Source organism: Anabas testudineus, chromosome 16 (genome assembly GCF_900324465.2).
Source record: "Anabas testudineus chromosome 16, fAnaTes1.2, whole genome shotgun sequence".
NCBI lineage: Eukaryota > Metazoa > Chordata > Actinopteri > Anabantiformes > Anabantidae > Anabas > Anabas testudineus.
This window is the reverse complement of record NC_046625.1, coordinates 22287699-22301344: the sequence shown is the minus strand read 5'-3', so window position 1 is coordinate 22301344 and position 13646 is coordinate 22287699. Positions and strand designations below refer to the sequence as shown.

General features: G+C 40.2%; 1 protein-coding gene across 1 annotated transcript in view; it reads right to left on the bottom strand.

The window, feature by feature from the left end:
• adgrb1a (adhesion G protein-coupled receptor B1a) overlaps positions 1-4523 on the bottom strand; it is a 63008-nt gene extending 58485 nt beyond the window's left edge. Inside the window, exons 1-2 of the mRNA XM_026370866.1 lie at positions 4502-4523; positions 510-668 (exon numbers count right to left, since the gene is read on the bottom strand). Coding sequence (XP_026226651.1) covers positions 510-668; positions 4502-4523 — 181 coding nt within the window. The remainder of the gene's footprint in view (positions 1-509; positions 669-4501) is intronic.
• Positions 4524-13646: the final 9123 nt, after the last annotated feature.

Below are 13646 nucleotides of genomic sequence, written 5' to 3'. Positions count from 1 at the left end.
GCTGTCGGTGTTAGTGTGCTGTAAATGTGTTCCATTCTGATTTGATGTTTTTAGCTGTTGTATAATATTGTAATAAAATGTATTTAATAGAAAAAACACAAACAGACCTACAGTAATGACAATCTGGTGTTTGAGCTAATTGTCACATAAATGTACATTGTAGTGGACAAATACGTGAGCGCACAGGTCCTTTTTAGTAAATAGCTTGTACATGACAGAGCTCATGTTGATTTTCTGTGTCCCTTTAGCCATTTGTGAGTGTAATGACATTGACACACTGCATGGTCTTGAAAACAGCTGACCACGTCATTGTTCTTTTTCATCGATCAAAGTCCCCTTTCCAACATGCACTCCTTAAGTCAAAAGACTGACTTATACAGTAGATGATGACACACAAACAAATGAAAAACATGTTAAGATGTAAAGGTTAAAAAAAAAAGACAGCTGAAATACACACTGTAATGTGTTCAGAAATGAAGACGCACACAAACACGGGATGTGCAGCTCACCAGTGCAGATCTGTGTGTTGCAGGGTCGCCCTTCTTCCACCACACCCTCACACAGGTATGACTCCTCTGGAGGCGACTGACAGGTCCTAGTCCGGGTTTGAATCCCACCTCCACACTCACTACTGCACTGCGCCCATTGCCTCCATGTGCTCCAGCCACCTAAAAACACATACACATATTTTGTGGTCATCCAGAGAATGAAGCTTTCAATTACACCTTTTGGCAAGTGTCTTTGCACATGAGTACACCACACATCAAAGAGGTTTAAAAGGTCGATAATGTCAGATAGAACCACTAAACCAGTACCAAGTACCAACCAATGTTCTATTTTGCCCTGATGGAGGCATTGAAGAAATTCCTCAAGCACTAAACACACCACAGGGTTAGGGAGGCCAAAAAATGAAAATGTGATTGCATTGTTGTGCAGTGTGTCTACATGAATGACATCAGGAACTAGATCTACACATGACAATGAAATGTTTCCAGTGCTGATACCTTAAGTTGTCTGATCAGTTTGAATTGCAATACAGTATATTAATTAAACCTCTTTTGCCTTTAAAGGCTTGTATACAAAACACTTAAAATGTGTATGTTCAGAAATGTGCAGAACATCATGTAGCTTCAATGAAGTACTACATAGTACAAAGTATTATATTTCAAATTTATTGGTATAGCGCCAACTCACAACAGAAGTCATCTCAAGGCTCTTTACAGTGTAAACTTAATGTGAACTTTTCAGACTCATATTTCCATATACTGTATACATGAATGGATTTGGATTATTACAGTAATATGATGGTTTAACAACAGCTGTCAACAGGCTCAGAACCATTTTCTCGTCTTACATCTCTGCTACTTTTCTTTGTGTCCTCATTAGCATAATGAACACCCCTAAAATTGCTATGTAGGGTTGCTGTTCTACTTTATTTGTGGGGAAATTACAGAAACAAAGAGGGGTTTACCGTCATAAACTCTTTTAAATTGCTTGTATGTGGCATTTGAGAGCAGCCCTACTGTGTTCAATAGACTCGGAACATTGATGTCTCTTTAAGGCAGATGAAGCACTGTGTTATTATCTTGTGTACACACCTCAGTACACATTCCATGACCCCTGTGGTCATACAATCAACAGAATAAAGCATAAGTCAATTTTACATTTAGCTGTTTCCCAAGTCTTCCCATTGCATATAAATGATATTTCCAATGATGTGACCCCTTAAAAATGAATCAATATCTATGTGTGAACCCTCGCCAGTTGTTACGGCCTTAGTGGATGTGGACATAAGCTCTAAGCAGTTTAAACTGTTATTGATTGATGGACTGTCTGTGTAACATGAATGCAGTATGTATGTAATATGTCATTTTAGTTCCTGCAAACATGTTGTGACCCCACCAATGTACCTTGGGACATAAGAAAGGCCTGTGATTGGTAAAGTGATTACAATTACAATATATTTATAGTTCATACATTTCAACTGCCTTGTTGGTCCAAAAGGCACAAACACCAAAAATCACATCTTGTAAATGCACTGTAGGTTAGGACGGGTGCAGTTAAACATAACCTGCAACGCAAATGGTGCACTGAACAACAAACTGATAGTATCTTACAGTATACAGGGATCTGAGGGGAAAATTGTTCCTTTAAAACTAAGGTGTGATGAATGCCATTGTCACTGTGAAATCCCCTGTTTGGCCATTCTGATTTAATGCGCTCCATTAAGATGTGAGCTGATATGAGGAGGGGCGGGTGAAGAGCTTCCGAACGGCTCTCTCTCCATCCGTGTGTGCATCCTGCACACATGAATGTTTAATGGCACAGACAGATGCCTTTCAGCCCCCACAGGCAACAACAAATATGTATTAATCTGCATGAATAGAACATGAAGTTGGCCAGCATCCAGACACTTTTTTTTTTTAATTACTCGCAAATCAATTTCCTTAGGGGTGAGGGCTGGGGTGAGGAAGAGAGCTGTGGAGAGCACTTGACTCAGTCAAAAGAGTAAAACACACAAACAGACACACATATTCACAGTTCCTCTACAGCTGAGTGTAATCTCACCATGTCAGCATGATGAGTCAAACTGTATGGATTCAATGAGACACATTCCCGAGGGGAAAAAAAAATTCTGGAAATGACTTCCTTTGGCTTCAGAAATGAAATTAGCAGGCACGAGTGATCACAGTCAATATGTGTTTGTTGTCAGCAGTATGAGTGAGTGTGGCCCGTGTGTTTACTTATGGCTGTGGAAATGGATTTGCTCATGTTTCTGTGACCACACTCAATCAGTGCATAACCAGTGTAGTACAGACACAGAGTGACCATATTTTTGCCTGAAAAGACCAAGCACCAATAAAACTGCACAAACACAAACGCAACAACACATTTTCATCCCACAACATCAAATAATGATTCTTTGTAAGTTCTCTGGTATCTCACGTACTACAGGCGTCACAGGGAACTGTAATAAAAAACAACATTTGTTACAAAAGACAATGTCTCACACTATAGGTATGTCCTGCCCATTTAACCACTCAGTCCTCCTCCTTATGCAAACTTAATATACTACATCATTGCTTTAGGCATAAAATATTGACATGCCTGGGGTGGTACGGGAGTTGACTAATATCCCCATGCACATTATACTAACGCAAAGAGATACACTTAGCGTTGGCATGAGATGCCAAAGGACTTGACAAAGTGTCATTATCTGACAGCCTGGGAATGAGAATAGTGACGCGATGCTATCTTCTTATATCCCTATTGGATGCAGACATAAATACCTGGAGAAAAAATTTAAAATGTAGATCTTTTGTCTCAAACCCGAATGTTTTTGGAGGGGAGTGTATGGAGTGCTACAGTGTAATTAGCTAAAGTCTGACTATGTTTTAAAAAATTAATAATAATTGATACTTTATTAATCCCCTTAGTGAAATTCTTGTGGACAGGCAGCTGGATTTAAGATGCCAAGGGTTCTATATGGTTCTGTGTCTTGTTCAGGCACACTTGGATAAATGGTCCATGGACAACTGCCCTAACAACTCAACCATGATAAAGTTCTTGCACAAAGAAATATTGTATTAACACACTGACCAGCCACCATTACTATTATAGCATTAAGAAGATGAGATGATGCTGATGCTGTGCGAGAGAGCTAACCTAATTAGTGCTAGTGGTGGCATAAAGATTAGTGAAGCATGCTTGTGATTGGAAAGTAGCCCATTCAATCCCCTAGATGGGCAGAATTAAAAATCTGACTGGCGCTTAGATCTTCATCTTCAGAATTCTGATAAATTGCTTTTGTAACTGAATGTTTTCAGGCCAACATTGGCTGCCACCTCATCACCTCATCATTTTAATGTAGAAACACCACCTTTTTTTCTGTGTATGCTTTTAGATGCTCATGTTGTAGTTAACAGTGGGTATGTCTTTATGAATAGTCGGATCAATTGATGTTTTTCACGTTCACACATTCCTTTCAGTGAGTTTTTAAAATTGTGTCTGTCTTTTGATGCAACTCTTCTAATCTAGAGGCATTTTCCTACAGGAAACGATAAACATAACCTTGTTCTTGATGTCTCAGTCCAATAGACAGGCTGCCATAATATTGACTTAGAACTCATACTCCCATGTGGGGCAAAACATTTTCATTGGAATGACCTTCAATATCAGCCTCAGTATGAAGGATATAGCTACAAAATAGCTAAATCGTTGGGGCTTGTTCTGTTGAGCATCTCCACATGCTGAGATGCTTTATAATAAACTTTAAGAGGCTTCGGGGTTGCTTTAGGTCTGATTTGGTGTGTGAATCAATATACACTGGAACACATTATTTATGATAATATGCATTTAACATTATATCAATGTCAATGTTGGACATTTTCTGGTGTACCCAAAATAAGTAACACACACACACTGCAGACTGCAGAACGACAGAGAGCTACCTTTGTGTGCAGTCACACCAGTCCAGTCAGTAGAAGCATAATGGCATTACCATGACAACGAACTGTCGCCATCATTCGGTAACAAAGTGCCTGAAGCACAATGAAGTAAGAAAAAGCAAAGTTAATGAAGAGAAGAGAGAATTAAAAGGGGAAAGGACAGGCAGCAGCCAAACAGACTTATCCTGTGTGTTCACACTGTCTAGCTGGATGTGCATGGTCTCAATGAAAGGATAAATCTAATGGCATTCTAGTTTTCTTAAGTAATCTCATTACGTTAGCAAAACAGGCAACAATTGAATGCTATTAAAATATATAGTTTTGCATTATACATGCAAAGTTCCTCTGTGCCAAAATACCACACCAAACCAACAAACACTGTTGCGCGGCCTGACATTACCATTAACATAAATACATTTGTCACATGACAGCTGAGATTGGCTCCAGCCTCACTGCCACCCTTGACAGGATAAGTGGTTTAGATAAAGGCTGGATGGATGGCTGAATTGGTAAGGAGAGCTTTTTTTTCAATGTCTTTTGTCCTTGTAGCTGCTAAACTCATTATTAAAACCCTAAAGTCATCTGTCTGCAACCTTAATCCCAATTTCTATGCAATAGGAGTTTGGGCTTGCTCTATGTTAATTGACTTTGCCTGTGTGTGGATGTGTGTGTTTGTGTGTACCGTGTTTGTTCTTTCTTTTACACTGTAAACAATTGATAGATTAAGTGATAGTCCTTCATGGCCCTAGCGTGTCAGTACATGTTTTGCATTGGTACCTTCACAGACATAGCCATGCCGTGTATGATGATGTACCCACACACCACGATAAATCCTGGGTTTTGAACGGTGCTGTGATAACAAGCCCTATCTCTCCTCTTTAACTCAGAGGATACAGCGAGTTCCAAAACTCATCAATTTTGGCCAAAAGAAGGTAGTGTTTTTGTTTCTTGTTTGTTTATGGGTTTTTCTTGCCACGGCGGACTTTTAACTTGCATTTGTGGATGCACAATGATGGAAGAATAGTGATTTTCAATTCTGTCCCTTGCATGACAAAATCTTTCTTAAAGATGATGAGTCCAGCTTTTCAGAGTGGTGGACCTTCCCACCTTTCCTTCTAAAAGACATTGTCTGCCTGAGATTGTCCTGTTTTCATACCTAGTCATGGTACTCTTTCAAGCATAATGTAGAGTCATTCCAGTGTGGAACAAATGCATCTTCTTCTGCAATTCCCCTGTTTTGGGGACTGAAGTGAGCCTGGTGCAGCAGAATAACCTTCACCCACAATCATTCACGCTTTATAGTGAACAAATATGCTTTATGAATGCAGAGGAAGATTAACTGCAGTGTGGGGCAAAGGACAGAAGCACCTTCTGTCAAATGCAGGTTTTCGCAAGGCGAGAGAAAAAGACAGGGGTGGGTCCATCTGCAGATAAGATTCATTCTTCTGCAGGAAAAAAAAAAAAAGAAATGACAAGACTAAGTTTTTTTTTTCTTTTTTTTTGTTCCTACCCAATAATCAGACTCAGGGAGGGGGATAAAAGGGGAGGAGAGTAAAGCGGTGTTGTCTTTCTCCCTCTGCAAGGACATTGCATTATGCTCTCAATAATTCAGAGGGGTCTTTTGTCAGAATACCCCTAGTTGCCAGAGCGGCTACATAGTCCAGGTCACCTCAGTAATCCTTAAAACCCACCCTCCCTCCTTCACATTTCAAAATCCCTGCTTCACTTTGACCTTCACTTTTCTCCAAAACACACACACAGACACATCCCCATTCAATTACTCTGCCCGAGTTTTGCATGGCTTTGCAGTTCACTGGGTGCATGCATATGTATCATGCAATATGTGCGTCGGTGTGTCTGTGTGTGCGTTGTGAACTTCCTGAATAACGTCCTCCTATTCAGGGCAGTGGGATGAGTGCATGGGCATCTCCTATTACAGCTCTGAAATCATCAGTTGCCGCCACTGACTTCCCAACCGCCCCACTGAAAACACACAAAGGCAGGACACTTAGAGATAGGGTTACTGCAGATTTATTGATTGAGAAGTGTGTGTGTGTGTGTGTGTGTGTGTGTGTGTGTGTGTGTGTGTACTTGCACTATCTTTTTGAGAACAAGTTTAATTTGTTAGGAGTGAGGACCTTTTCAGCAAAATGGTTATATTGTGTGACAGACTTTCACAAAGTGAGGCTTTCAGGGTAGGACCTGAATCTGACAGGACCCGTTGGTACCTGAGGGTTTGGGTCGGGTTCATTTAGAAATTTAAAACTCATGTTTGGATAGGGCTCAGTCAATAGTCAAATTATGACTACAGGAAACAAATAGTTATAAGAAAGTAGGATCACTTCAAATGTCTACATGTTTAGTGTTCAGGGGACACAGAGGAAGGCCTGAGGGTTGAAATGTCAGAGTCAAGCACAAGGTCACAAGGGGGTCATACTAGAAAAGCACCACACAAACTCAACTGCATCAGGCTCCAGTCAGCATCAGACTTAAAATACACTCTAAGTTGGGGTTCAGACAGAAATATGAGGCCTGCTCCATATTCTGTTGAGGGTTAAGGCTTGGAGCTAGGGAATGCACTATGCTGAATGACATTTTTTGACAAGCCCCAACTTCATTGTTATGTGTTAGGATTGGGTATGGAGTTTCAGAGATTAAATGTAGGGTTAAGGACCTAGGGAAGGCATTATGTCATTATGTCCCCACTACTATGCAAAGCCACAATTTGTGTGTGCATGTGAGGATGGGTGAAATATGATGTTGAAGTTGACAATTATTGTGGCAACAAGCAGGGAAGTGGGGAGGGAGGAGAGGAGGGTAAGACAAACGTTAAAAAAGGCAGACGAGAGGGGAAACACAAAAAAAAAAAATCCTCATGAAAACATGAAATGCAGGCAAAAATGTGGAAATCGCTTCACATGGAGCTGTGTGGCTGAATGAAGGATAAGGCAAGTGCTGACACCCAGAGGACAGAAGCAGTCAACTGCATGGTGGAGATAACAGACGGTGAAAGGAGAGAGCGAGGAGTGGGGGAGGGCAGAGGGAGATGAAGGGGAGACAGGAACAGAGAAGAAAAGAGGGATACAATGTTGGGACAGATAAGACGAGAGAGGGAAATGAAAAGGAGGGGAAAAAAGGTATGCTTAAACGGAACAGACTGTTAGAATTCCACATATTACACATTAAAAACAGAACTAGTTCTTACTATGTTCTTTTTATAGAATACTTCCTATCTCATTTTTTTTTCTTGTAATATTCAGTTTCTGAAATGTATTAACCTACACACACCATTTATGAGAAATCTTCATATTAATATTTATTATATAAGCTGTCTTTTTATTGCATGTTCCCCATACAGGTATGTATATATATATATATATATATATATATATATATATATATATATATATATATATATATATATATATATATATATATATATATATATATATATTAATACAGTTGCCAGTTGTACAGTTGACATCCATAAATCTCCTCTTTGGTCTTCCTCTAAACCTCCCATCTGGCAGCTCCAACCTCGGCACCCGTTTAACGATATGTTCACAATGTCTCCTCTAAACATGTCCACACCACCTTAATCTGGCCTCTCTGACTTTATCTCTAAAACATCTAACATGGGCTTTCCCTCTGATGTACAATGATCCTGATCCTATTCATCCTCGTTACACCCAAAGAGAACCCCAACATCTTAAGCTCTGCTACCTCCAGCCCTGCCTCCTGTCTTTTCTTTAGTGCCGCTGTCTCTAAGCCGTACAGCATCGCTTGTCTCACCAGTTTCCCGTCAATTAAACCCAGTGTCCTTCACTCAGTTCCACTCACAACACTTGTTACATATTTTCTCCTTCACCTGTCTAATAAGAAGTAGGAAATGATCCACAAAACACTTTGAAAGATGAAAACTTGTCACCCTGCTTCTTCCACTGTTTTATTCTTGTCAGGAAGATAAGACTTGTGAAACAGCATTTAGGGCACCACAGGACACTAAGTCTCTCCAGTAAAGGCTGATTTTTTTTTTAGGTGGGTTAACTGTTATATTGGCAAGAATGAAGCAGCTTTGGTTGCAGGTTTTTGCACAATATCCTCCCACCACACACTGAAATCATTTCACTCAGACACATTCAAACAATATCAGCATATAAGACCATTCCAGGCATGGAAAATGATAATAATCTATCAACTGTTTTCTATAGCTATAACATTTAGCCACAGTTCTGCTGCTTCTATTTTTTACATGCTGAAAACAAAGTTGTAAAGCAGATAATGAAAAGTTGTGTGTCTACATTCAGTAGACAGTAGATTGAGTATCTTAACGTTAGCTAAGTCCACCGCATCCACAACAGTCAGCGTGCTCGTACTTGCCTGATGGCTGCTCTCCTCGATGCTGTAGCAGGGACAGCTGACCAAAGTCAAAAATAGGTAAAGCCAAAAGCTACAGTTCTGTATTTAAACTGGTTTTCTCGTTTTTATGTGGAAATCCTGTATGGCATGGATGCTGCGTTATACTTAATTTAGTGGTATTCTGGTCTGCTTGTCGTGCTTCTGTAGGAACAATGGTTCTGATCTGAAGTGCTTTTGTTCTACATTTACATTCAGTTATTTTTAAATTAAGGTTGAAGTGCGGAGAAAGGATTTTTCAGCATGTTTTTGAAAATTGAGAGTGAGGCAGCTGAGAGTGCAGAAGTAGGCAGGTCGTTTCTGACAGTTTTTCCTGGGATCGTTTGAGGTGAGGGCAGTTGAGCCAGTACAGAGGTCTGAAAAGTGTTGTGTGCCCTTTTTGGCTGATCCAAAATGAGACTTGCTGCTGCATTTTGGATCATCTGGAAGGGTTTGATGGTGCATGCTTGTAAACTGGTGGGGACAATCACTGTTGTTTACCCTATGTTAATGCTGATGTTGTGTTGTATTGAAGGTCTGGCTGGGAAGATGAGAACATCTGTCTTGGAGAGGATTAGTTGAGGATTCCTGTTTCTCATCCAAGCAGCAATGTCGGTGAGGTACGCAGACATGTATAGTGAGACAATGGAGTCATCAGGTGGAAAGCAGAGGAAGAGCTGTGTGTCATCTTAGCAATGACAGGAAAAACCATTCAACTGGATAATAGAACCTAAGGATGTAGTCTAGTCTGAAAAAGTATAGGACCAAGAACTGAGCCCTGCGGCACACCAGTAGAGAAGCAGTGAAGTTAGAAACCGGCCCCTGCCATGATGCCTTTAAGGTACGTACAGAGAAGTAAGACCAGGCCAGAGCTGTTCCAGTGATGCACCAAATCAGAAAGTGTAGAAAGGAGGATCTGGGGGTTAATTGTGTCAAAGGCTGCAGATTGTTCTAGATAAAATGACATACTCTGGAATTGAAATTGGATCTGTAGCGAAACCATCCACCCCAACCACCTCCATGTGACGCACTACACTCATTAAAAAAATCACTAACCTATCAGAAAACAACACATATCTCAACATTTGTTATTGCTGAGGCCCTCTGTGCTTAATAAATGGCCTCGGCAGTAAGTACAGTGAATTTGTGAAGCATTTTTCATTTTGCTGTAAGATTCAATTTAAAGTTGAGTGCTGAGTTACAAGTGTTTTGAAAATTTCCAGATTTTTTTCAGGTCTGGTCAGATTACTGTTGTGAACATGTCAAACTCACAGCACACTTTTAGAATATGTGTTGGCTATGCTGAACAGCATTTAAAGAAAAATTATCAGGCAAATTCATGCTGTTAAAATATATTTTTATGAAAGCACACACACGCTGCTCACAACTCTAATCCACTCACAAACCAATCTCACTATTAATCCATCACACTCCAGCAGATCCTTGAATCAGCGTAATGCTGTTCCATCTCTTTAACCTCATCAGCAGAGGAGCACAAACCATTACACCCCTCACCTTCCAGAGCTGCACCATCTCTGAAACTCTCTGCCCAAGCCCATTGTCTATAAATACACATCATGCTGGCCCACTCCTTGGTTTCAGGTGTGGGTCAGCCAACCAGACATTTCAATTCTGAAGATGGATGCCCCATTTCAGAGGGAACGATAAGAAAAGGCTCAAAAGGTCTTTCACCACAGGGATCAGATGCTTTTCTTACTTTTTCGTCTAGCCTGACTGAAAGCTCACCAGAATTTTTTGTTGAATTTTTTTGTTTCCTTAACACACATTCATTTTTGGTGGAGACTTAAAACAAAGCATATGCATGCTCAGATAGTGGTTCCACGTGCTAGTTTGCTAGTCAAGCAACACACTTTAATTGTTTTGGAAGTCTTCAGCAAACCTGTAAATTCAGCCTTGTTTTTTGTGTCTCTGTTAATTTGCACAGCAGTTAAATAGCTTGTAAAAGCAGCGGAGAAGTGCTTTGACTTCAGCTGGATGCTGTTTACAGGTTGTCTCCCTTTCAGTAAATCTGATGCGCTTGGCATCAGGTGTAAGAGTTCCTATGGGAACTACCAGAGCCTACGTGTCTATTTCCTCCACGGACTTAAGCAGATTCCCCAAACTCTCAACCTTCCCCCGCACAGCTATTAAGAAAGAAAATCGCCCCCGCTGTGCTCTGGTGTGTCCTTAGTTCTCTGCCGCTTCCTCATTCACTCCACAGCTGACGAATGCGTCATTGTTTTTCTTCTTCTCAGAGTTTCTCCAAGTTACTTTGGGAGCACATTTAACTGCTCCATTTAAAACCCATACGGCATGCTACTCTATATGAAATATATTGAGATGCGTCCAGGGATCACTAACCTGTAAGCCTCGGATCCACTGGCACACATACAAACAGATGCAAGCATGCACATGCGCACACACTCATACACACAGATCTCTGAGCAATGCGGTTTACTCTTCCCACGCTTTATAGCACTCTCATACATCAGAAGCCCTTGTCTCCCCACACAGTGTGGGATGGTGACTGCATTGTGACTCAGAGACAGAGAAACAGAGAGAGAGAGAGAGAGAGAGAAGAGTGAGGAGGTGGCAGGGGGCTGCTGGGTGTTCATCCTAGTGGGCCATAAAAGAAGAGTCTTGCCGGTCTCTGCAGGTGATGTATAGATGTATATATAAGTGTAGATGTTTAGAGATTGAAGTTCATAGATGTGTCCACTTTGGTAAACATATCCACTGTATAACCTATCCTCTTGTTAAGATTAGTAAAGTATACAAAGTACGTACTTTGGTACTTGAGAGTTCAGACTTGGCAAGTTTGAAGTCCTCACTCCGGAAGACAAGGACACTCTGCTCTGCTGACAGTGTAAATGTGCAGTTTATATTTACAATATAGCAAAACATATTTATGTATCTAAGATATAGATTTATGTAAAATAAACCATCAAATCTGTTTGTTGTCATTCTCATGTATTCATTATTTTAAAGAAAATATATGGGCTGTATAGTATTTACAATTATTATTATTTTTTTACATAGCCCTGAATGATGACTAAGTTTTGCTAACATAGGGACATAAAAACAGTGTCTTTTAAAATTGTTTGGCAGTTTGGTATTGACCCTTCCTTGTTTCAGTATGGCAACTTTTCCACACTTTTCCAATCTCTTTTGGTCACACTAAAACTAAACTAAAACTAGGAGATTCTTCTGGTCACAAGTGCCTTACATTTTGCTTTTCTTGTATTGAGGAGTTTAGAATATGCCCCCTCAGGACACCAGTGTTGTCATGGTTCCGGTTCAGATCCAGTTGGCATCTGGTTCTCACTGGGAACCAGAATTTTAGGTTCTGAACCAAAATATATTTGGTCCAAATGCTGATGAGACCTGAAACAATTCTCCATAAGTCAACATCCTGATCTCAACCCATTCTTAACCCCGTTTTTAGATGAAAACCCCAACTGTGAGCCAGACATTATCACCCAGCTCTATTGACACTGATGTTCTTGCGGCTGAACAGCAAATTCCTGCAGCCAAATTTCAAATGTGGTGGAAAGCCTCAAATCAGAAGAGTGGGAGCTGTTACTCAGATAGCATCTGGATGTGGGCCAATTTAGGCAATTATGTGGCACTGCTGGCTAACTTATGGGCTTATTGGGCACAAAGTGGATGCTAATGTGACCAAGCCATGGCTTGCCTGAGGAGCTAGCTGCCCAAATGCCATCATTAAATACTGTACATGGACTGGGTGAGTGAAAGTGGCTGGTGTGTTGGTTGTGGGCTGGAGCTGGGCTACACCAACTCACATATCAGTCCTGATGCTATAGAGTCTGACTAGAGCATTAAATGTGTATTAATCCCCAACTAATAAAGAAATTAATAATTTTGTATTTAACTACATAAAGAAGAGAATAATTGGCTTGAAACTTCAAATTTCCATCAGTGTTTAATAAAAATAGCAATATAACAGCCTTCTTTACACCAAAGTGTCATAAACAAAAGTTGGAAGCATTTCATCAATGTTTATGTGAATCTTTAATAACTGGCAAAGTAGCTGTGTGTAAAAGAAAATCTGAAGCCAAGACAAATATTTTATTTGTTGTATGTGAAAAATTATCATTAATATCACGAAGAATGTATCTGTACCAGTTCTCCTATTGTAAATCACAACCTGTGAAAGCGACCAGCATAAACCTTTAAAATGAAATGAATGCGATGTTGGAGGAACCTTTCAGAATCACATTGGGTTCTTAATGCTAACTGACCTGTTCTAACTCTGGTGTCTGGCGTCATTACGGTTCTTCCATATGTAGAAGCACCTCTGTGAGCAGTATCTGATCGATCTGTGAGCTGAACGATACTTTATGTGCTGCAACGTCTTCTGCTAAAAGCAGCACGAGCAGCCATGTCTTGCCCTTTTAATAAAGAGCATTTAAAACAGATGAACTGCAGTGCTGTCTTCTGTTAAGGGGCTAGTTGCACATAGGGAACCATAAAATTTAAGCCAGTGCAAGGTACAGGATGAAAATTCATTAATTTATCTAGATGAAATCTGATCAAGGTTCAGATTTTTTTCTATTCAAATTTTCTATGTGCAGAACTAAATGACGCTGCAAAGCAAAAACAGCTGTTCTGCACAAACAGTAAACAACCGTTTGGAATTTTAGAACATTCTGTATTAATTTGTCATAACATGTGATCTGATCTTCACCTGGTCAAGTCAAGAGTATTAACAAGTACAATGTGCCTAAAATCTCTCTTCATTGAGAACATCCATAAAAACCTCACTAGTGCTAGTGGGAGGAG